The 25,041-nt window shown below is 41.1% G+C and overlaps 2 protein-coding genes across 5 annotated transcripts; both read left to right on the top strand.

Annotated features, from left to right (window-relative positions):
- The first annotated feature begins 75 nt into the window (after positions 1 to 75).
- ahcyl1 (adenosylhomocysteinase like 1) lies at positions 76 to 16,057 on the top strand. Of its 3 annotated transcripts, XM_088407743.1 has the most exons (18): positions 76 to 192; positions 382 to 645; positions 5,494 to 5,608; positions 6,485 to 6,628; positions 8,036 to 8,136; positions 8,207 to 8,309; positions 8,540 to 8,634; positions 8,698 to 8,804; positions 9,323 to 9,439; positions 9,516 to 9,579; positions 9,930 to 10,018; positions 11,064 to 11,134; positions 11,448 to 11,542; positions 11,613 to 11,711; positions 11,798 to 11,866; positions 13,647 to 13,725; positions 13,955 to 14,075; positions 14,163 to 16,057. In XM_088407743.1, the coding sequence occupies exons 2-18, from the start codon at positions 451 to 453 to the stop codon at positions 14,167 to 14,169; spliced, it is 1,671 nt and encodes a 556-aa protein (XP_088263869.1). In that variant the 5' UTR covers positions 76 to 192; positions 382 to 450; the 3' UTR covers positions 14,170 to 16,057. The 3 variants fall into 3 exon arrangements, with proteins under 3 accessions (XP_088263869.1, XP_088263868.1, XP_088263870.1); XM_088407742.1 differs by lacking the exon at positions 76 to 192 and having other exon boundaries at positions 242 to 645; XM_088407744.1 differs by lacking the exons at positions 76 to 192; positions 382 to 645 and adding an exon at positions 3,976 to 4,138.
- A 613-nt stretch (positions 16,058 to 16,670) lies between these two features.
- Positions 16,671 to 24,774, top strand: pgm2l1 (phosphoglucomutase 2-like 1). 2 transcript variants are annotated; one of them, XM_088407733.1, is made up of 12 exons: positions 16,671 to 16,920; positions 18,335 to 18,502; positions 18,864 to 18,970; positions 19,136 to 19,220; positions 19,291 to 19,571; positions 20,775 to 20,967; positions 21,034 to 21,312; positions 22,078 to 22,171; positions 22,237 to 22,366; positions 22,564 to 22,672; positions 23,657 to 23,790; positions 24,419 to 24,774. In XM_088407733.1, exons 1-12 carry the CDS (start codon positions 16,810 to 16,812, stop codon positions 24,519 to 24,521), a joined length of 1,794 nt encoding a protein of 597 aa, XP_088263859.1. In that variant the 5' UTR covers positions 16,671 to 16,809; the 3' UTR covers positions 24,522 to 24,774. The 2 variants fall into 2 exon arrangements, with proteins under 2 accessions (XP_088263859.1, XP_088263857.1); XM_088407731.1 differs by having other exon boundaries at positions 16,672 to 16,920; positions 22,483 to 22,672.
- The last annotated feature ends 267 nt before the right edge of the window (positions 24,775 to 25,041 follow it).

The following is a 25,041-nucleotide window of genomic DNA, read 5'->3' on the forward strand; positions in this document are numbered from 1 at the left end:
TTACAGGGGTAGGGGTGACAGCAACAACAACCCATTTTGTAACCATGGAAACCATGGAACTACGACTGTCGCACTAAGTCATTACTGTATTCCAAAACAACGAAGTGCGATAATGGCTTTAGTTGGTTTGATTGCTTTGCCTTCCTCTACAGAGCTGATGGAGACTACCCCCCGCCGTTGACAAGAGCTCAGGTGACCTGTTTGCTCCCTCGCTTAGCCCCCCCCCCCCCCCCCCTTCCTTTTCTCTCCCGACGGAGATGCAGCCTCCTTGCGGACGGATGCTTGTGCACTCGAGCAAGTGCCTTCAAACAAAGTCATTAGGACCCAAAAGAGCCTAAATAGCTGTATTCCTTTACGGAGTTAAATAGTAATTTGTGGCAGGCGTGCTGTTTGTTGGTGGGCATTCCCTCCGTCGTTCCCCGAAACGGGACACCACACTCTGCGGACGCAATGAGCGACTCGGCGGCGTCCGAAGGAATGGTGGAGGTCAAACAAGGCACCAAATACGTCAAGGAGACGGAAAACGTAGCGGAGAAATACTCGACTATGACCGTCAGCAAGAACAGCAGCGATGTGAACATGAACGTCGGGGAGATGCCCTCCGCCGCCTTCACCGCCGTCCCTACGCTCAAGTCCGTGAAAAAGGTAAGGAGTAGGACGCGGTGTCCCGCCATCACTTAGCCAGCCAGCGAGGGAGGTGGAGAGCGCCGCCGCATTACGAGTCTGGGTGGGGGGGCGTTTCCTGGTCCTCTTGGTACTGCCGCAGTAGAGTTAGATGATAACGTCGTATGTACGGCTGAGCAAGGCGTGGGACGAATTGTTAGCACGATTGAGTTGGGTTTCATGTTTGTATATTCACCCTGCGCTTGCGTGTTTCCTCCCACAGTTTTAGAACACGTTTGCCTGTTAGCATCGTTAAGGAACATTATGTTCAGAAGTGAAGATTGTCTGTGCTGCATTCTCGTTAAGATGTGTTAATTAGCTTCCAATATTTCAAATACATATGACCAAAATTTAAGGAAAAAATCCCTCAATAAAATCCAACCTTTAAGTACATTTGTTGCAGTGGGAAAATACACATTTCCCTCATAATACCCAGCCCTGATTGACTTGTAACCCGGCAATGACTATCAATGAACACCCAGACCAGTTTTTCCTATTTGTCTCGACAGTGACTGACAACCTGTCCATTGTTTGTCAACAAATGCCCTGACATAAGCTGTGTTGGGCACAGTCAACAGTTAGTGCGCATCCCAGAAGTGCAGACACAGAGAAGGCTTGCATCCAAGGAAAAATTTAACTAACTGAATAGTTTTGCAAAAATATAGGGAAAACAAACCAAGACTAGTGAGTGTGGGAGGAGAAAAAGCCTAGACTAAATACAAACAATCTTACTTACATGAGCAACTGAAAAACGTACGTTAAGCAATCGAAACATTTCCCATTTTGTAGATTTTGTACTCCTGTTACACCTGTGTGTGGAATTGCAAATGTTTTTTTAAGCATTGTCACTGCAATTGAACCTGTGCAAAAAGGAGAATTCACCCTGTTTGGGAACATGTTGATGTAATTGCTTCTAATAAGGTAATGTTAAAAAAAAAATGGAAAAGCTATTATTTCTAAATAACATTGAATAACAAATGATCCTTAAAGCACTTGTACATAGCAACACAAGCACATTCATGTCATAATCAAATAGCAATAAAAATCTCAACAATGTTGTCTTCTTGGGTTTCTGGACCACTTCATGGTGCCATAGGGTAAATGAAGCACCATGAAGCTTTGGAACATGTTCAAACCATATGGCTGCAAAGTTTATTACTTAAACATAGACTACATTTTTTTAAATTAATTTTCTGTTGGCTTTGAAAGATGAGTGAAAATGCTCAAAATCGGACAAGTTAAAGGCAAAGCAATAAAGCATCACAGCTTGGCGTCTCAGTTCATTTCTAAAGAAAAAAATCGATTATGTGAGTGAATTTCAGGTTTGCTCACAAACAGTAAATGAAGGCTTATGCATGTAAGAAAACTGAAAAAAAAGAAAAAAAAATAGGCCGGTCATGGCCAACCACTAAAGAGTCAATTTGACCAGCTTTTTAACAGGAAGGTTTCCAACTGTTGATTCATGAGCATTAGCAGCAGGCAGGTTGTGTAACGGCTCCATGGGAAGGAGAAGGCCACTCACTCACTCACTCACTCACTCACTCACTCACTCACTCACTCACTCACTCACTCACTCACTCACTCACTCACTCACTCACTCACTCACTCAGTCAGTAACGGAAAGTTCGTTTTTTTTGGGTGGACAAATGACTTGAAATATACAAAAACTAGTCAAATATGTGGCTTTATAGCATTTGTTCGACTGGCGCATTCACTTGCTTTTCTCCGGTGTGCAGGTGCCTGCTCAGTTGGACTTGAGCCTCTGGCGTGTATTCATAACAAAGTACTTTGTTGTCATAAGCTCTCTGCAGCATTCCGAACTTCCAATATGTTTTCTTATTGTAACACAGTCCACATGTTGTTCTTATTGCCTAGCAGGTGAGCAAAATATCTCATCTCTATGGTTCTGCAAGTCATATCCTGAGGTGTACGCAAAGTCATTAGCAATCCGACCTTATTTTGGAAAAATGTGACTTTATCCGCCTGTCTGTCTCTGATCTTCGACTATAGTTGTGAACATGCCGTGTTTTGTGTGTTCTGTACTGTAATCCGCTGTGACTCAAGAGACTCAAGGCATTTATTTTAAGATGTAGTCCAACGGCTAAGGCGTTGATGTAAGACCGTCTGTTGGCTGATGTCTGGGTCAGTCAGACGCTAACGCGGTCTGACTGTGGGCTCTCACCAGTCAGCTTAAGTCTGCCACTCGGCCAGTGAGGAAAACGTTTTCTTCACGCTTCTGTCAGACCTTCTGTGTGAAAGCGGTTTCTGATCCCTGTCATGTGTCAAAGCAGGTATTTATGCTGCCCCTTAAAAATTAAACCTTCTGTAGCTGAGCATGTTCAGTATGTCTTAATTGTACGTTATCACCAGGGCATTGTGTACCAAAAAATCTATTGGACAGTGAAGTGGTCCATGGCAGACAAAAGGTTCATCCCACACACTCATCTACCTGCACAAAGGGCTTCAACCCCAAGCTGCATTCTTACTAAAACTCTGACTTGTGATATGAATGAATTTACAAACAAATCATTTTCATTACATATGTATTTCCTGTGACCTTACTGATTAATGATTGGAAGAGGGTTGTGGTTGTTGTCATCCAATGGATAGCATTTTGAAGAAAAGATATCTGGACAGCTTGCTGTTAAAACAGAGACCCGATGATCAATTCACGAACGAACAAGTAATGTGCAGTACTGACGACTCCAAAACTTGGTGCTAGCAGCGTTAGCAAGAGCCCACCTATGACTTTTTAATAGACACACGATTAAAACTGACACATTTCCAACCGATTACTTTTTAACAAAGCAGGCTTGCTCAAATGTATGCTGTTTTAGCCATGAGAATTTGCTATTGTGGTTGTAATGTCCCTCTGTTCTGTAAACCAAACGTGGAGAAATTTCTTAAAACGTGTTCTTCATTGTCTTCTGTATTCATCATTGTTCGTTAACCAAGCAAAAGAACCCACATTTTTTATCTTTATTTGAATGCCTGATTGATATCATTTCTGCAGGACACCCGAACACAAATAATAATTGATATCGGAATAAACGAAAGAGGAAGGGATTAAGAGGAGTAAAGGGAAATCAAGTAAGGAGAAGGGAGACGAAAACAAAAGAAATCAAGAAGAAAAGGAATGAAAGAGGAATAAGGAAAGAAAAAAGCAAGAAACGGACCAAATGTTCGCTCCCATTCATTCCCTCTCTCTTTATCTCACTCTCTTCCTGTCTTTATTTCTGTCTCTCTCTTTATCTCTGTCTCTATCTTTACCTCTCTTGCTCTTTCCCTCACCCAACCCCGTGTTGGTGTTTTTCCCTTGGCCGTTGGAAATGAGCATAACAGGTGAAGGGCGCCTCCCACCTGGGTTTTCTGGGAGGGTTTTCCGGGGGGAGTATCATTGGGTCCGCCAGGTGCCGAAATGTCACAGGGAGGACGCAGAAGCAGAGAACAGCCAGGGATGGCACACACTGAAAGGGTGAGTGGCCGCTAACAACCCAAAGTCATCAGGCAATTAATACAACGACTGCGGTGCACTTTTTGTATATGCAAAGCAATGACAAAATCGGTCATGAACGAGACTGAGTTTTTATTGACGTATACTCGAAAGAAAACATGTTATGATTTGGAATTCCACGAGTGTTAATTTTGATTTGATTCAGATGGAATGAAAACCAGTAACAACGTTGATATATCCTTGTGAGGAATGATCATTTTTGAGGGCACCTCAACTGGACGCAGTGCACCTCCCACTAAACGGCGTTGACAATTTTTTTTCTTCTTCAGGATTTAGTGTTGGTAAAGATAAATGCTTCAAGTTAGGGTTAATTCTAGAATTGACATGATCAGGATTATTGAGGCCCATCACGAGCGCCGATCAGAAAATCTAAAAATAACCGATCACAATATCTGTTCAAGGAACTTGTTTATTGCATATACTTATATACTCTCTGCAGGGTATCAACAACAAATGTTTCTATATTCATTCATTCATTCATTCATTCATTCATTCATTCATTCATTCAATGACCTCTGGAAGGCATTGCCTGTTATTGCAAGACATAAACAGTCAAATGTGCAAATATACAAGCAAAGTCCCTCAAAACATTCATATAACATATAATTTACAGAATCATCATCATGCCAAATTGGAGGCTTCAAACCAATATGGAGGGCATTTGCCCTTGGTTTTTCTGATGATCTGTGAAGCCAGTTTCCGGGGTTGAGCAATCTTTTTTTTTTTAACTTTCCTGTAGACACTGCTAATAAAATTTGAAGTCAGGAATCATTTAAGAAAATTTCCTTGAAGGAGTTTGTCAAAGCACAAGTCCTTGCCGTTGGTGTGCTCCTGGATTTATAGCGTGCTCCAGGTGTTGTGTCAACTCTGCTGACCTGCATGTTGGTTTTTAGTGCAAACACGTTCTATGGACATCTAAAATAAGGAGGAAATTTGACAGCATTCCACAGTGTATGAAAACATTTAGAAGAAGGGGTCACTGAAGTCCTGTGGATTTGCTCTCAAGAGAACAGACTTATGCTCGCAAATGTTTAGGAATTAGAAGGCTAAAGAAACAATCTGTTTTGTGTTCATTTGTTGGATTATTGTACTTGCCTTTCAGCGCACAATTTCCCATTCAGAGCATTTCTGGTAACTTGTATTAAGTTCGAAATAGCTGCATGAACAAAAGCAAGGCATGCAGTGTATGACACTCAAACAGAATGGACAAAACGCCTTTGATATAGAGTGGTTTTTTTCTGCAAGTTTTTTTTTTAAACTCTAAAAATGACGTGCAACATTGGCAGCCTTTTTTGTTGTCTTTTCCTCTCGCGTAGATCCAGTTTGCCAATGCGGAGGACAAACAGGAGTTCAGCAAATACCCTACCAAGGCCGGCCGCCGCTCCCTTTCTCGCTCCATCTCGCAGTCGTCCACAGACAGCTACAGCTCAGGTAACCCGCCCCATCTTAGCATATTAGCATTCCACCATCACTAGTGGTTGAACTAAGGCGCGCGGGCTATTCACAACCACGTCTGTTCTTTCGTCTGGCCCAGCGAGCATTTACATTGGAGGCCAATAATACTGGATATCGACAAAATATTATTATTAGATTGATTTTTATGTTGCCTAGTCTAGTGGTTCTCAACCTTTTTTCAATCATTGAGCACCTGCAATATATTTACCCCTAACCAATGCAAAGCATTTTTGTTGGGAAAAAAAAAGTTCAAACGAGTGGTATGCCATCAGTTTTTGGTTTATCATACTTTGGAACTATATATGTAGTGGGATCTCCGAGTGTACTTTGTTAATTGACAAAATAGATTGTGCGGCACCGACTGTTTTAATTCCAGCTCATCTGTGTACACGGTGTTAATAATTAAAATGTCATCTGTATAAAAATAATGAGCTGCTATAAGATACTTCAGCAATAACTGGCCTCATGTTACAATTAATTTGCTCTTAATTAGAAAAGAAAGCTGTACTGTTCCAATCACAGCACTAAAAAGCATTATAATTAGATTTGCTAATATCTACAGGAATCCTATTATTATTTCATGCACCCTTTGAAGTGCCTTTAGATACCCCTAGGGGCTTTCTCAAATAGTGGGGGGAGGGGAGGGGTGGGGGGTGGGGGGTCAATGCCAGGGGAGGCGGTCCCAGGGTAAAGGGTTTGTTATTGTCATTTGAAGTGTAATTGTGAGAAATTTTTCCGGGGTGATGTTGGGCGTAAGCCTATGTATGCATTTCAGAAGCTCAATCATACATACACTTCATTCGTACGGTTCATTAAAATGGCCTCATTGTCCTTCCTTCCTTCCTCGGCCAGCCGCATCATACACTGACAGCTCAGATGATGAAACGTCCCCAAGAGACAAAGCTCAGGTCAACACACAGGGCAACAGCGACTTCTGTGTGAAGAACATCAAACAGGCCGAGTTTGGCCGCCGTGAGATCGAAATTGCCGAACAAGGTATTTTGGCATTGAATTGCTCTTTGCTTTTTCCAAGACCGGTGTGAATGCAACTTGCGAATATAACCGGTGCGAGAAAAGAGGTAGCAGGATGGTTGAGCGGTAAGCACGTTTGCGTCAGTTGCCCTTCTTGTGTGGTATTGCTCTGTTGTTTTCCATGGGTTTGTTGGTTCTTCCTACATTCCAAAAATGTCCACACAAGGTATGGCCCAACTGATGAACTGCCCGATATTAGCTGCGATATCTAAAAATCAGGCACTCTTTTGCCAATTTATTTTTTACACATGAACACGCTGCAACAAATGACAAACATAATATCTCCTTGTAATTTACATCTTTATTGTTTTAGGCATTAACTCATTCAGTGCCATCTGCCTTTGGAAAAGGCTACCCCTAGAGTGCCAGCCGAATTTGATAAAATATTACATTCTATTCTTCAGTCATAACAAGTATGTTTTTACTTTATTCCGTTCTTTAGTAATCAGTGTTTCAAAAAAGGTGCCATATTTTTCGGACTATAAGTCACAACATTTTTCTCATGATTTTAGCCCTGCGCCTCCTCTGCAGTTCTTTTTTGTTATATTGTTATATTTGTGTGTGTGTGTATATATGTACATACTGTATATATATGTGATATTTATATATACTGTATATATGTGTGTGTGTGTGTGTGTGTGTGTGTGTATATATGTACATACTGTATATATATGTGATATTTATATATACTGTATATATGTGTGTGTGTGTGTGTGTGTGTGTATGTGTTATTTCTTGACTAAAGTAATTAAACAGGAGACAGAAGAAGACGCTATGAAAGTATTGATCATGAGTTTAACTGCAGTATTATGTTGAAGAAAATCCATCCATTTTCTATAAAAATGTTGGTGCTAAACATGCACGCATGTTCAGTCTGTTGAAGATAGGATGTTGCTGGCCTATAGTCTGAAAAATATGGTAATTATTAATCATTATTTTTTGTAAAAAAGCACATTTGTGACGAGAAGCCTTGCCATTGGCACACAACTTAGGTATTTTCAAGGACTAGATTTCCTGTCCGTGGCACTGAAAGAGCTAAAAGATTGTAAAATGAATTGGACGATTTAATCACCTATTTGAATTTTAGTCTTACAAATTCTGCACTGGCTTAAAAAAAAATCTCTTATTAGTTGCCCCCTAATTTAAATTCTTATAAAACACTCAAATGTCCTTAGGTGTTAATGCGAATGTGCATGCCTGTTTGTTTTTATGCCATTTGCTGCCCCGGATTTCCAAATGTTACATGGGAATTTGATTAAAGTGAGGAGTTTGCTTTTTGTGTAAAGTTGTTTCCGTGTTGAAAAGAAAATACTCCTATTTTGCGAGCCTAGCCGTACACACAGCAGGAGTGCATGTTTTTGCTTCCTCCAGACATGTCGGCCCTCATTTCCCTGAGGAAGAGGGCCCAGGGCGAGAAGCCTCTGGCGGGAGCGAAAGTAGTGGGCTGCACCCACATCACCGCTCAGACGGCGGTAGGTGCCTCACTTCCTCGCCATCCTTTCCAGAGTGTTTGTCAATTTGTTGTTCTGGATTACCCGCAAGGTGCTGATTGAGACTTTGGTGGCTCTGGGAGCTCAGTGTCGCTGGACAGCCTGCAACATCTACTCCACCCAAAACGAGGTGGCTGCCGCTTTGGCTGAGACAGGTAAGACCCCCAAGGTGCCAGCAGGAGGTCTTGAGAAACGGGCCCATACTTAGTATTCACTTTACAGTGTCACAGTTTGGAATTTAACACACACAACTGTAATTTTGCTACTTTTTGTTCAACTTGTACGATTTACTTGGTCGGTTTCATTTTTACTTGCACAGATTTTATTGGTATAGTAATTTTACCCGAGTACCAACTTGAAACTCTCAGCATGTCGCCTCCTACAGGAGTGCCCGTGTTTGCCTGGAAGGGCGAGTCGGAGGACGACTTCTGGTGGTGCATCGACCGTTGTGTCAACACAGAGGGCTGGCAGGCCAATATGGTACGGTACGCTGTGGGGAGGCCTTGTTGCGGAGGAGAGACCTTCGGCTCTCGTTTTCCGCAGATCTTGGATGACGGTGGGGACTTGACACACTGGGTTTACAAGAAGTACCCCGGCGTGTTCAAGAAAGTGCAGGGCATCGTCGAGGAGAGCGTCACCGGAGTTCATCGGTGAGACTTAGAAGACATGACGTGTAATTCGCCGGTTGCAACGGGGATACACAGGCTGGAAGAGTCCCACAAAGGCATCGACGTGTGCATCCTTTGAAATTTTTGTTGCCACTCTGCTCATTCTTAGACGCGCAAGTTTTGCAGTACTGAAACGGTTAAAACTAGATTGGAAAATACAGACTTCAGTTTAGTATATGCCTGTATTGTTTTATTGTTTGTCTACCAGTGTTGCTGCAACATTTGTGTTTATCTGTTACACCTTTTTTATCCATTACTTAAAACGTTATAACTATTGTAACTGATGCAAGTTCTATTACCACGTCTATGGCGTCTGTATTGCACGTCAGCATTAAGCTTGCACAAACCGTAACATGTACTCTTTGTTAAATATCAACCAAGACTATTTCTTTCTTTTTCTTATATTTTTGATTTAAAAGAGTCAATTTGAGCCGCAATAAAACAGGAAGCTTTTAACTCCTCACCACCACATCTATTCATTGTTGTTTTTCTCGTTGTAGGCTGTACCAGCTGTCTAAAGCTGGCAAGCTCTGCGTCCCGGCGATGAACGTGAACGACTCGGTCACCAAGCAGAAGTTTGACAACCTCTACTGCTGCCGTGAATCAATCCTGGATGGGTGGGCATGGAGGTTTTATTTATCTGTCTGTCAAACACACAAATTCACGCGTTATTTTTTATTTTTTTTTTGCCAGCTTGAAGAGGACCACGGACATCATGTTTGGTGGGAAACAAGTGGTGGTGTGCGGTTATGGAGAGGTGATTTATCACCATCAATTCACTGAAATGTTTCTGTAAAATGTCTTTACTGGTGCATATCAATACATTTGAATACGGTAGAAATATTCCAATTCTTTATATCTGTTAGTGCTGATAAAATGACAAAATTCAGACCAGGAACCGAAGACAAATTTGAAAAATCTGTGTGACCAAGTAACGAAAATGCGGCAAAGCACTACTGAGGTCTCGGTGGAAGTCTTCACCTTACTGTACATCCTTGACAAGATAGACCTCAAGCAATCCTGTCATCAAATCTAAATGTGTCAATTGACCGACTGAAAAGTTTCCGTGATCTCGAATTCATTGCGATACACCTGCATGTTGACAAGGTGGGGAAAGGCTGCTGCACGGCTCTGAAAGCACTGGGAGCCATCGTGTGCATCACTGAGATCGACCCTATCTGCGCCCTGCAGGCTTGGTGAGTGTGCTGCTTTTTTCATGTCTATTCATTCTGCCAAGCCCTAGACGATATGGCCTTCATCGTTTTGACAAGTCAATTTGATCAATTTCCTGGCAATAAAAAGTATGGAAAAAGGAAAAATAAGAAAGAATGAAATACAGGTTTTTAAACTAGAAAATAAAGTTGTTTACTAAACTAATTTAGTCAGTGCATATCAATTTTTATGACCTGACATGCTTGTCATTTATTTTTATTTTAATATGGGGGCCTTTTCTCATCTCCTACTTAAAATATTAAGATTCAATTCAATGTATTTGATCTATTTTTTATATTTTCTTTTACTTTACAGTGTTTTTAAGTTTTTTTAAACTTTCTTGGATCATTTTGAATTCCAAAATGGCCGCCATGTTCAGGTGACTCTTTAGGTCCATGGGCCTCTTGTTTTTTCTAAGGATTAGTTTTATATCCCAGATTAATTTATTTACATTCTTCATTTTATTTTTAATAGTTGTTTTGCACATAATTCAGTGTGCGTTTGATTACAGTTTTGTTTTTAAAAACAAAATGTGAGCGTTGAACCATAAATAAATATGCTACAATAAAGATAATATGAGTGATTAGTGTGCATATTTTATTTGTGATACGCCGATATATTTACCTAGTTGTTGCATATTTTCCCTGAAAGAAAAAAAACATGAAATCTGATAAGTAAGGGTTGGATAAGTTTGGAATTTTCAATTTCCAAATGTGTAGTAACCCTATTATCACAGAAAAAAAAAAAAAAAACAATTACCCATTTTAGCAATTGTTAGTCCCTTTGCTTATAAAAGTAGATAACAATGACATTATAAAATAAGTTTTGCTTTTATTTTGTGTATTCCTCATCATACTAAAAAATAACAAGGAGCTAGAAAGTTTTCAGTTTACCAACTCAAACTGTGCCTTTGTAAACTGTTCAAAAGCTTGTTTTTTCTTTTTTTTTTTTTTAAGTCATTAATATATCCTCGGATTGTTGGCATTTTTTCAAGTTGTTGATTATGTTTGGTTATTCACACCCAATCAGCATGGACGGCTTCCGTGTGGTGAAACTGAGCGAGGTCATCAGGCAGATGGATGTGGTCATCACTTGCACTGGTAAGTCGTGGGGAAAACACACACACACACACACACACACACACACACACACACACACAAGCTTGAAATCAGACGTGTGCAAAATTTCTTGGTAGTTTCTTCAAGGTTTGTTGGATATCTTTCAGACAATCAGTAAAGTTGAGCTGTCAAGTCATTTTAAATTAGGCAACTCTTTTTTAAATGAAGGGCAGCCCATAAATAATTTTCAAAAATGGGATCTATCCATTAAATGGGAACGGAACACCTGCATCTGCAACCTATTGGTGCCATTGTGTGTCTATTGTGACTTTCTTATATGTTTTTGCTCCCAAAGGCAACAAAAACGTTGTCACCAGAGAGCACCTGGATCGCATGAAGAACGGCTGCGTGGTGTGCAACATGGGCCACTCAAACACTGAGATTGACGTGGTAACGATCGCACGTCTTTCCCTCATCCTCTCGTCGAAGACCCACTGACTCTCTGACCCACTTCACGCAGGCCAGTCTACGCAGCCACGAGGTGACCTGGGAGAGGGTCCGCTCGCAGGTGGACCACATCATCTGGCCCGATGGGAAGAGGGTTGTGCTTCTGGCCGAGGTGACAGAGCTTTGGCAAGATTGCTTTTGATTGATCGCATTACTAATTTTACTCATAGCGGCCAATTTTGTTGCGTTTTCTCTTAGGGTCGCCTGCTGAATCTGAGCTGCTCCACAGTGCCCACCTTTGTGTTGTCCATCACTGCCACCACTCAGGTTGGTCCTTGTCATGAACCACTACGGAGCCTCAGACGTGACATCAAACCAGGGATCTCCCGATCACATTTTTTTTTGTTTTGCACCTCAGTTTGCGTCACCTATATGAAGATCTGCCAATACCGAATCCATGTCCCATACCTCAGCAATGTATTGAGAAGGAAAAAGAAGTGCATCCAGATTAGTCTTTTTTTCTTTTACTTAACTCTCGCAACATGAGACCTGTTGTATGTTTAGTTGGGCACTGGTTTAAACTAATGTAAAACGTTTTAACCGTTGTTTTTGTGAGGCACAACAGCTTTTCCGGCATATTAAATTAGTTGTGATAAATGTTATTCTTTAGGCCACAGGAAATGCTCAATTTGCACACGTTGCAAGTCACCATTGCACTGGCTCCACTTTCCACATTTTGGCAAATTTTCCATATGACAGACAATAATCATTGTTTCATGACTCTTTACGGTAGCTTCCTGGGACAACTACCAAACAATCCCCCACTGGTTGTATTTACTTCCACTGTGTTGTGATGCTGCATGATCGTATAGAACGTGGTTATATATTTTTTGCAATTTCTGTGTAACAAAACACACACACACACACACACACACATACACAAACAAAACGCTCTTCTTCCCTGTTTCAGATCAGCTGAGAATTTGGTAATGAAGCCCAATTGCCAATCATGTGATCAGGATTGGGACATCCCGATGTGGAATTGAATTTATGGCCACAATATAGTTTAAACGCCCTCACAAATTGTAATTTGAGGCCATGAAATGCTAATTCAGTAACAATAAGCAAAATGTACAAATCGTTCATACAAATATTCAACACACAAATTAAGATTCTGTGTGCACAGTATGACTATTTCGTATTTAGTATGTTGTGGCCAATAATTAGCTTTTTGTGTGCACATTACAGCCATATGTATCGTGCCCTGCCAAAATGAGCGAATATCGGTGCTGACACATTCAGAAAGGTTTGTACTGTAATTACGAGTAGATGCCACAAGGTAGCGACAAAGCACATTCTGTTAAGAAAAATCCACCTACGGCCCTAGACCCTTTCCTTTAGTTTAAAGACATGCTCACCGCCAGATGTTGCCAAACGAAAATGTTCATATGATAGACAAGTACAAAAACAGTAATTTCGTCCATGATGACAGACAGAAAAATTTCTCCATGCACGCGCAGGTTAGGTGCATACAAATAGACGTCATTTTTGACCCAGGGTGTGTATTAGATCACATGACCCCTGTAAGCCAGCCTGTCAGAACCTTCTCCCCAATTGCCTTAAATGGCACTCGAATTCTGCTTTCCCTGCAGATCAAATGTGTTGTTTTGTGAGGTTGCTGGGTAAAATATACTGTAAATCTGCCCGAGGTCACTTTATAGCTTTATATATACGAGACGCAGCCTATTCATCTGTCCTGTTGTGTCCATTTTGTCTCAGCAAGACAGCAAAGTGAACTGTATCCCACCCAACTACATGAGACATAATTGAAAAGGCCAGGATGTCTTTTTTTTTTTTTTTTTAAGCATGCTCAGACTTAGTAGGGTAGCTCCAATGGGTCGTTAGATATAGACCAAAAACAAATGTCCACTATAGTGGAAACAAATGAATACACTGGGTTTCAGGAGGCTATTAACGTGGCCCCTTTTTTTTTCCCTGTGTCTGGAGCTCTACATGACACAATATCAGGTTGTCCTTGGCAATGTTTGTGACTGGCTGCTTTCTCACTCTCCATCTGTTTCTCTTTTGTGTGATTGTTTGCCGGCAGGCTCTGGCCTTAATTGAGTTGTTCAATGCTCCAGAAGGACGTTACAAGCAGGACGTGTATCTCCTGCCAAAGAAAATGGGTAAAGATGCACCTTGATATATGCTTTCATCACCCAATGAAGCAAAGCATGCTATACTCCATAGACACACACATGCTATAATGTAGCTAACCAAACAGCAAAGGACCCAACAAAATATTCACAAAAGGTGAAAATCAAAGTTGGAATTAGCGCTCACACTGCAACCAAAAAGTAATTTTACACCAATAGATTCAAATTGGATTGTGATGATGGAACTTTTGCCCTGCAGATGAGTATGTGGCCAGTTTGCACCTTCCCAACTTTGACGCTCACCTCACGGAGCTCTCTGACGAGCAGGCCAAGTATATGGGCCTCAACAAGAACGGCCCCTTCAAGCCCAATTATTACAGGTACTATTTATTCATGTATTGTACTTTACAGTATGCAGTGCTGGTTTGAGCCTACATTTGTACAATCATGCTGTATTTTGTCTTCAGGTATTAATAGGAAGGGCTGCTGATGTTTCACTGAAACGAACAAAGATATCTATTTTATTTGATAAATTGCTACAAAATGGAGGATTTATTTTACTTATGTATCCTAAACATTACATCATAGCTTTAAAAATGAATTGTATAATTAGCTGGCATGCTTACTGTCTTGTCATATATGTAAACAATAGCTCTTTTGCATGCAGCTTTATTTCTTTCTATTTTTTTTTTTTTTTAAATGCACAGTGCCAAAAATGAAGGCCGTATGAATGAAAGCCAGTTTGTGACCTGGAATATTTAGGAATGGTCTTAATTCTATTCACAGCCAAACTAAAATGTACATTATATTTTAGCAATGTCTTCTTTTTGTGTGGTTAGTATTCAGGTGGTTTATATTCTATGTGAATATATTCCTTAAAGGTATTACCCACTCACACTTATTTAATGCACCAAATGACTGATAATATGGGACAACTGTTCCATAGCAAAACATTGATACGTATAACTCGTTAGAATCCATTCCCAAATATTTGATCTTCTCCTCTCAAAATAAAAATAAATCAAATTTTGGACAAGTCACTCTGCCTGATGTACTAATCCAAATAAAATCAAAGTTTTACTGGTTAAAAGAAAACTACCTTGATTTCCCTAAACGTTGCGCTGCTTAATATAGCGTTGCCTTGAGGCACAAGTGGACCAAAACCACGTTTTTCCACATACGAGCTGTTTGCAGGCCAATTTTTACTTTCTTTCCTTTGTCTCAAAAAAGCACATTCGGCATGCATGCAATGTACCGTGGCAGCAAATGCATCCCAACTAACTTCTCAGAAAGCAATAGTTTGGTAGATAATGGGATATTCCTTTGTCATTTAATGGCACTTCAAATTCAGATTTCTTATCAAACTAAATGTAAAACTGTATTAAAACCCATCATTTTTGCTCGAGGAACCACTTCTAGCTAAATGCTGATACATAATGGACAACACCATAGCTAACCTAACAAATAACATTGATAGTGGTATAGTTATAACCAATAAAGCAATGGACATTGGAAAACAAATGGTGGAGCAGCATGTGCAGACAGGCAAAATCACAATACTCACAGGCAAATACTCTTTAACCCCCGTGGATAAACACATGGTTTTATTGAAATTGAGTCAGTAAATATAGTGTTGAGCGTTCGAGTTCGAATTGAGCAGTTGGCAATGCTTGCAAAAATACCCTTAGGGCGATACAGTATGTGTGGGTGTTTGAAAATACTGAATGTGATTGTCCCCCAACTGAAAAAAAGATAGGAAAAACATGTTTTGTGTGGGGTCGGTCTTTCAAATATACCCTAAAATATTTATTTAGTTCCTCGATTAGAAAAAAAAATCAATCAATCATTGACTAAATATTTTGAATAAGACAAGACTAGCTGCCTACTAATAACCAAACCTCCATCATCTGGTGTAAAATCAAAATTACACAATGTGCTAAATGATAAAATGTTGATCTCTAGTCAATACAATTCAATGTTACATGAAAGCAAAACTGAAACTGAAGTAATTGTAACCTTCTCAATCAGATAAGAGAAAATAGACGATGTATATTATAAAATGCCATGACCAATTGTCTAGGTAAATCAGTCAAAAAACAAAAACAAACTCAACTGCGGACAGCCTCAATTGCAAATGATGCTAATATGCTAACCTATATACATATACATTTAATTTATTGCTAACTGGAACTAGCTAGTAGTACATTAATGATCATGCTAACCATGTCTGAATTTCTGAAATTGAATGAACATAACCTGATGAAAAAACACATCTGTCCTTTGAAATGTGTCTAACATGATTGCTGTCTTTTGTTGTGAACATGCATTCAATCAGCAATAAAAAAAATCTTGACAGAGAAAAGTGTACAGGCTCTTTAATTGAAGCTAATCAGAAGGGATATTTTGAAAGGATGTTTGTTAAAGCTATTGTTGCACAAGAAAAATGTGCTGAATAAATATTTTCCCTTTCTGAACAACTCTGTACACCTGGTCTGAAGAACTGCATGAAGAAGTACATTTTTATTCAATCCTAGCCCCTCCTTAATTTACTTCATACAATTGAGAGAAATTCCAACCCAATTCAATTCCAATTAATCCATGTATAAAATGCAGAAACATCCAATCGCTGGATAGTTTACTCGTGTCTTAATTTAATTTGCATCTTAGGCAGAGATAAACTGATTCCTCGTGATTTATAATATCAAATGATAATTGACCACCCCTAAAATAGCTCAACCGCCACATCTCTTACAACTTGGTAACAAATCATATGTATCATATAAAATAAACTTGAAGTAAACTTTTTGATTAATAAATAAAATAACATTTTCAAGAGTGTCTTTTTAAACCATAACAAACCACATATTTCTTGAAATTATTTTAAAAAGAATGTTTCCTGCATTCTCTTATTTTGAAGGTAACGTCTTTTGTTTTGAAAGACTGGCGGAAGCACTTGACTTCAAAGAACTTTGCCGTCTAACTTTTTCTTTTTTTTTTTTTTTTTTTTTTTACATCGCTCATCAGTATAGCAACAGCATTAGCAATAGCAGTAGCATTAGCAATACCGGAGTATCGTCGTCACGATGGCACTTAGCTCGGCAGTTCGATGTCAGCATGGGCGACGCTGAGCGGGGCGACGGAGCCGTGGAGGCCGAGAACAGGCCACCAAGCAGCGGGGATGAAGAGGTGGACGAGGCGCTGCGGCGCTGGATGCGTTGGGACAAGGTGAACGTCGAACTCAAAACATCCGCCCCGCCTGTCAATCACGGCGGTGCCGTCAATCACGTGTATTCATAGCGCCTTTCGCACCGTTTACTAGCTTGACAAGTCGAGCGCTGCGTTGTCGGAAAAAAAGCTGTGGGAAAAGTTGTTGCTCGCTAATTCCTCTGAAAGCAAACTCAACGTCTTTATTAACAACGTGACTCTTTTGGTACATCGATTAAAACTGCCTTAATACGGAAGTGAATGACAAACACGCCTTTGCCATTGCGACTTCTAAACCGTTTGCAGGTATGCTGCGTCAATGAAGGAACATTGTGGATTTGTCCCCGGAAAGTACACCTAAAAAGTTGCAGAAACATCACACCAAAATGGCTATAATCATCTCACCTCATGGGAGAAAGGTCTTGAACTTTGACAACCTTTAGTGTAAATGTCAACTGTAGCCTCACTTAACACTACCAGTTATATGACACTATACATGGAACATGACCCACTCAACACACACACAATGAACATGAGCATATGAAAATACACCAGGTTTCTAATTGCGGACGTTCAATAAATAGCAATTTTTGTCAGATACCAATTCAAGCACTCAACTCTTGAATATTCATTGTGCCAATACCAGGTAAAGATACCACAAATACTTTTTAGAAACAAAAGTTCTGCTTCCGGCTTCGGCGTCGAGTTTGCATGTTCTCCCCATGCCCGCGTGGGTTTTCCCTGGGCACTCCCGTTCCCTCTCACTAGCTATATTGAACAGTAACTTGTCTCAAGGTTTGTTTGTGACTATAAATGATTATCATCTTTGTGTGGCCTGCAATTGCCCCCCCCCCCCAAAGAGAGCTTGGATGGGCACCAGAAAGACTGTGACCCTAGTGAGAACAAGCGGTTAAGATAAAGGATGGATGTCTTAGTGTTTGATTTAATTTTTTAAAATAGAAATTGTGTGTATTTTGTGCATGCAAGCAAAAAAAAAAAAAGGTTCTGTATAGGGAAAACTCCACGAAAATATTATTTTGAAAAGCAACCTTTCAGAAGAGAAATATACTGTAGGTAACGTGTAACACTCCACCTTCTTTGAAGTACAAGTATAGTGCATGATTTCGCTTCTAAAGTTAGATTCATCCCAACCCTAACATTAAATAAAGCTAGCCCGGTCTTGCTTTCTGTTGAGAACACTACACACTCATTTTTGGCTATAAATGGTTCTAGTTTTCTTATTAGTTTTGTTGGCAGAAAGTGTAGTTTTAGTTGTTTTTTATTTTACAAAAGCTATTTCGGTTTTATTTCATTAAGAAAACTGTTCCTTCAGTTCAAGTTCTATGAATCCAGTGAATATGAGCACACACAGGTACACACACAGTGGTTAGAAACATTTGTTACACACACTGAACACTGTATGTGTGTCTGTCAGAATGAGTGGACTCGAGCGCAGGCGGTTGCCTTGCCCGGGTCAGCGAGCGTGTCCGAGCTACGGCGCCGGTTCTGCTCCACGCTGACTTTTGGCACCGCTGGACTGAGAGCTCCCATGGGGGCGGGGTTTAACCGCATCAACGACCTCACTGTTATCCAATCAACACAGGTCAGTGTGTGTTTTTAAATTTAAATATCACAGGGATTGAAAAGTCAAGAAATTAACTCTGATAATGCATAGCTGCGAAATGAAAGTCTTTATAGTTTAGAGTAACAAAATATCCACCTCTTAAAGGTGACTAAGAAAATACCAAGATGCGCAAAACTGTTATCTTATTCTGCTTTACCATAGAATTACATCAATATTTTTCACACTGTTGATGACTTGAATATTATGATACAATTCAGGATTTTTTAAATGAATTCAGTGAAAAACACTTAATTAGAAAGTGTTTCCAAACATTCCTGTACTTGTGATTGTGTTGTTGTTGTTGTTTTTTTTTGTTTTATGCATATGTTTTGTGTTGCAGGGTTTGTGTGCCTACCTGCTCAGGTGCGTTCCTGATGTAGAGCGCAAAGGCGTAGTGGTAGGCTTTGACACCAGGGGGCAGCCTGAGAGTGGCTGCAACAGTCAATGGTAATTAATTACAACTACGTTCAGTGTTGCCATGGAAGCGTCAAGCATACATACTTTTGTTGCCTAAATATGACAAATTTACAGCAATCTGTTGCCATAAAATCACACATGCATGTGTCACCATGGTAACAGTGAGGTGTTAGCGCATGTGCATGACGTTTGCAGGCTGGCGTCACTGACGGCGGCCGTGATGCTGAGTAGAGAGGTCAGCGTGCATCTCTTCTCCAGCTACGTGCCAACGCCGTATGTGGTGAGCTGATGTGACATCACTTTCTGATGGGTTGGCGCACATGTTCATGTTGCGCTGTCGTGTATTGCAGCCCTTTGCCGTCAAGGAGCTGGGCGCGGTGGCGGGCGTGATGATCACTGCGTCTCACAATCCCAAAGAAGACAACGGTTACAAGGTTTATTGGTCAAACGGCGCTCAGGTGACGGCGCCTCATGATGCTGCCATCATGGCGAGCATGAAGGAGCATCAGGAACCCTGGAGCGCTGCCTGCTGGGATGTCATGCTGGCACAGCGCAGCCCGCTAAGAAGTGACCCTCTAAGGGCTGTGGATGCAGCCTTTATGCGCGCTGTCACCAACCTCTCCTGGCACAGGTAAAAGGGGTTGTCATGGGAAAACTCATTTACTGTTGTTGTAATGGAAACAATACATTTACTGTGGTGTGTGTTGTTATAGGCCTGGAAATCACATTTGAAAGTGTATATGAATATAGTGCATTTGCTTACAGCACATTTAGTTTAGTTGCCGCGGAAACGGCATTTTGTAATATATCACGCAAGTAAAAAAAAAAAAAAAAAAAAACTTTTGCTCTTGTTTTGTCTGGTAACAACACTTTTACTGTCCTTGTCACGCAACATTGCATTTACAGCTATATGTCGCCTTGGAGGCAACATTTAATGTGGTTGACAGAGGAAAGGCACATTTGCTGTTGTTGCACATTTACAGCGGCGTGCGTTGTCATAGAAAGAGTTGTAGACACTACGAAAATGGCAAATTGTGTTATTGCCATAGACCAGTGGTGTCAAACATTTTTATTTTGGGCCGCATTGTAGTGAATAAGAAAATGTTTGTTTTTCTTTCCCCAAATTTTTAAAAGTTAAAGACAACTTGCAATTTTGGTATTTTAGTCAGAAACCTGAAGTCACATCAGCATTTCAAGGGCCACAAAAAGTGAGGTGGCGGGCCGGATCTGGCCCCCGGGCCTTGACTTTGACACCTGTGCCATAGACACAACAGATCGACTGCAGTGCAGCATGTGCTGCTATGGAAACAGCAAATTTAGTGTTCTATGTTTTGCCATTGTAACAGCACATTTACGGTCATGGCAACAGTATATTTACAATTGCATGCCACCTTGGAAACTGTTTACTGTCATTGGTTAGAAAAGCGTTGCCATGGCAACATAAAATTTACAGCTTACATGCCGCAAGTAGTGGTTTTGCCATAGACGCCGCACATTGACTGCAGTACAACACATGTTGCTGTGGAAAAAGCATATTCAGTTTTGTGTGTGTTGCCATCGCAACATGACCTTTTCTGTCATTATAGCAACAACACATTTACAGCTACCTGTGTTGCCCACATTTGCTGTTGTCGATGGATAAAATGCATTTATTGCTGTGGCTGTGTTTAGCCTTTGAAGCACATTTACAGTTGTTACCGCGGCAACATGACATTTACAACTGTCTCTGTTGCCATGAGAGTGACACAGTGCGGTTGTCATGGAAGCAACCCATTTGTATCTGATTGTATTGCTGTGTGAGGGGGCGGGTCAAATAACATTTGCATGCGTGCAGGGAGGCAAATTCGAGATGCCCGCTCAAGTTTGTGCATTCGTCTTTCCACGGCGTCGCTCATGACTTCGTCCAACGAGCCTTCGCCGCCTTCGGGTTTGATTCGCCGCCCATTCCTGTCCCCGAGCAGAAAGACCCTGACCCTCAATTCCCAACTGTGCACGTTCCCAACCCCGAGGAAGGACACTCTGTCCTGGTAAGATGCCACCTTCTCGTTCTTCTACTCTTTTCTCTTCTTGTTTTTCCTTTCTTCTTGTTTCAGGAGCTGTCTTTTCGTCTTGCGGAGCGGGAGAATGCCGCCGTGGTCCTGGCCACAGATCCGGACGCCGATCGCCTGGCGGTGGCGGAGTTGAGCGACGGCGGCGAGTGGAAGGTGTTCTCAGGAAACGAGCTGGCCGCCTTGCTCGCATGGTGGATGTTGTCGTCGTGGAAGAGCATGTGCGGCGACCTCGGCAGAATGCGGGACGTATACATGCTCACCACCGCCGTCTCCTCCAGGATTCTTCATGCACTCGCGCGTCAGGAAGGATTTTGCGTGGAGGTCTGTCTAATGTTGCAATTTTCCTTACATAGTGTTGCACCATAGCATAAAAATCGAATAGCAATGTTTCCGATTTTGGTTGAATTTGCGTTTTTTTTTTTTTTTTCAACCTCCAGTGAAAAAATCACTATGTACAGTTACATTTACAAACATTAAATAAAATGACATCATACCATGAAAACATACAAAGCCACTACTCTAATTATTAAAAGACATTCCCCAAGTATTATGAGAGAAAGTTTAAAGGTTTTTCCAACTGTTTGAAGTAAGGCAAGGCCTACTGTACTCCTTGCCGTCCTTTAACCATAATAATTTAATAGTGTATGTAATAATACATATTTATTTTAGATCCTATGACTTTTCATCCCTGTATTTTTGCTCGAGACTTATTGGTGAAAGGGCTACTTTTCATCGGGGTAGTTTGTCTTCACAGAGAAGATCTGCATCACGCAGCTTGTTGCTCCTGCTGAGCAAGGGCTTACGTAATTTATGAAATATGAAAGCTGTGCTGCTGCATAGCAAGCTAGCTCAGCGCTTAGCGTTGCCAAGCAGCTGCCAAAGAAATCACTATGCTTGACTGTGACTTTTTTAAAAATTTTTTTGATCAGCCAGTAACCAGAGTGACATCTTCACAATAGCATGCGGCTGATTGGTTAGCTTAGGATATGAAAATATTTAGAAATGATATAATATATGATACATCATTCAGCCTGAGTATAGATGACAAAAAACATGCAGCAATAACAAGCATTTTCTTGTCGACAGGAAACGCTCCCTGGTTTCAAGTGGATCGGGAACAGAATTCAAGGGCTTACATCAGAGGGAAAGACTGTCTTGTTCGCGTTCGAGGAGTCTATCGGTATTTGCTACCGCCATTGTCGCTGCCACCGCCGTGGGTTGCGTAACATGCTTGTGTGCGAGCAGGCTTCCTGTGCGGCAGTCTGATTCCCGAGAAGGATGGCGTGAGCACTGCCGTGGTGGTGGCCGAAATGGCCGCCTACCTCCATGACAGGAAGCTGAGTCTCCAGCAGCAGCTGCACAACATCTACTACAAGTAAGGACATATCCACTTCCTATAAAGATGCAGATTAAAGTATGACGCACTTTACTTCCTGTGTGGCGTATCCACTTCCTGTGTGTGAGGCTAATGTGCTAACGTTTGTCGGGCAGGTACGGTTATCACCTGTCGCAGACATCTTACGTAATCTGCAACGACGCCGTCACCATCCGCCGCATTTTTGCTCGCATCAGAGACTTTGACGGCGGCGGCTCGTATCCCGACGCTTGCGGTGGCGTACGCGTCGTCCACGTGAGAGACGTCAACACGGGATACGATAGCAGCCAGCCGGACAGCCGCTCGGTAACACGCCACCTCACTCCGTCTTCTTCTCTTTGTTTTTCTCTCTGTTGTGATTCCGCCATTGCCGTCCTTCACGCTTTCCTTCTTCTTGCTTCATCCTGGTCCCTCTGCTCATTCCCTCTCCTTTTTTCTTCTCTTTGGCTTCCTTGTTTCTCCATTCTTTCTCCTTCATTCTGCCTCTTCTTTTATATCCTTTTCCACTTTCTTTCCTTTCAGTTCTTTTCTTATTCTTTCGTCTATATCTCATTCCTCCTCAATTATTCTCCCCATTCCTTTCTTTATTGTCTGTTGCTGCCTCTTTCTTTTCCCTCCTTTTTTTCCATCTTTCTTCTTCCTCTTTCCTTTTTCTTCTCAATCCTTGTGACATCTGCTCTATCCTTCCTTTGCTTTTTCCTTCTTTGTTTCAACCCTCCGTCCTTTCTGCCTAAAACATTGCCATCTAAAGGCTTTTAAGGTAGAATTGAAAGCTGAAATCTCAGGAGCTCGCCGGTGAAGCCAATTTCAGCGTTGTCTTTGCGTCTTGCTGCGTTCAGACCTAACGTGAAATAGCGTGTCATTTCCTCCCCCTTTTCCTTTCATTCCTTTCTTCCTTCCCCCTCTCTTCTTTCCTTCCTTCCTAATTTTCTTCCTTAGTTCCTTCCTTTCATCCATCCCTCTTTCCTTTCTACTTTTCTTTCTTCCTTTTTTCCTTGTCACTTATCGTCATCCTTTCTTCCTACTTCCTCATGCTCGCTTTTCCTTGCTTGTCAATGTGTCTACTCCATCCATTTGACTAGCTCCTCCTTCTTTTCGTTTTCCATTTGGCCATCCTTCTGACTTTTCTGTCCATCTTCCTCATCCTTTTCCCCTTTCCTTTCCATTCCCTTCTTCCATTTCTTATTCCTCTTTCTTTATTCTTGTCTCTTCTTGCTCCTCTTTAACCCCCCCCCCCCCCCCCCCCCTTTCTGTCATCCGCTGTTAAATTGTTCTGTCTTCCCGACTCAGGTGCTTCCCGTGAGCAGGAGCGGTCACATGATCACCTTCACACTGGAGAATGGCATTGTGGCCACACTGAGGACAAGCGGCACCGAACCCAAAATCAAAATTTACACTGAGCTGTGCACTGAACCCGGAACCAGGTGACATGACTTTGACATGATCGTATTCATTTCATTAACCTTACAGCAAAACAAATAAATATTCTGGAGTCGTGGTTTCCTTTTTTTTTTTTTTTTTACACCAAGTATAACCTCAAAAAATACTTTGGGATTCCCAAGTAACCTCCATAATAATCAACATTACAATACAGTAGCGTAGTGTTCATCAAAAATGGGGTGATTTTGATTCTTGAAAGTATATTTACTTTACTACAGTTATGAAATGTAGTACATACAGTTATGAAAATGTGCTTTAATTTTTGTTTGGTTTTTTAAACTTAAATTATAAGTTTGCCAAAATGGTACACGCGTAAAATTATTAAACTTTTTTTTTTAATGAAAATAAAAACTAAACATTTCTTGAAGAGTAAATGCAACTATGTCTTACCTAAATGTTAAATACAACCAAAATGAAACCAAAATAATGTATGAGGACCAGACACGGAAAAGAACATACTGTAACGGCTTTTAAAAAAAGCAAAAATGCCATTGAAAGTCACTTCTTTGCTTGAATCGTAAAATCATTTTAAAATAATAACAAGGGCTCCAGTATGACAAATGACCAAGGGACCAACAAACATGACATTGCTCTCTATCGCCTGCCTTGCAGTGAGGTGTCTGGCCTGGAGGCGGAGCTTCGGAAGGCCACTGGTGCATTGCTGGATGACTTCCTGGAGCCTGAGAAAAACAACTTAGTTCGTCGCACTGTTTAGCTCCACCCCCTTTCATGATGTTGCTTCCAGTTCCGTTTCATAGAGTTCTTTAAGAATCTAATGGCAAAGCTTGAAGTTTCTGTGGTGATGGTGACAAATCCAAAGTGAATGTTTACATGCGTGGAGCGTGAAAAGATGACTATACTTTTATTTATTTTTCTAATGTTGCAACTTTCCGTGTTCACAAACATTTCATGTTCCGCACTAAAGCTGGCATGTTCCGCAATAAAGTTGGCAATGGTCAAAGACTAAATTGACGTTTGTATGAATGGTCTTTACATCTGTGGTTTGGTTTTAGTAAAGTTGGATCAAATCTGGTTGCACATACAAACGTTTTTTTGTTTTTTTGTTTTTTTTTTGGGGGGGGGGGATTTCAGTAAAGGTTTTCACCCTTAATGGTTGAAAAATGACATTTAGTGTGTTTTATTTATCCATCCATTTTGTAGAGCCGCTTATCCTCTCAAGGGTCGCAGGCCTTCTGTTGCCTATCCCGGCTGACTTCCGGCAGCAGCCGGGACCC

Source organism: Hippichthys cyanospilos, chromosome 2 (genome assembly GCF_059441005.1).
Source record: "Hippichthys cyanospilos isolate Australia breed blue-spotted pipefish chromosome 2, RoL_Hcya_1.0, whole genome shotgun sequence".
Lineage (NCBI taxonomy): Eukaryota > Metazoa > Chordata > Actinopteri > Syngnathiformes > Syngnathidae > Hippichthys > Hippichthys cyanospilos.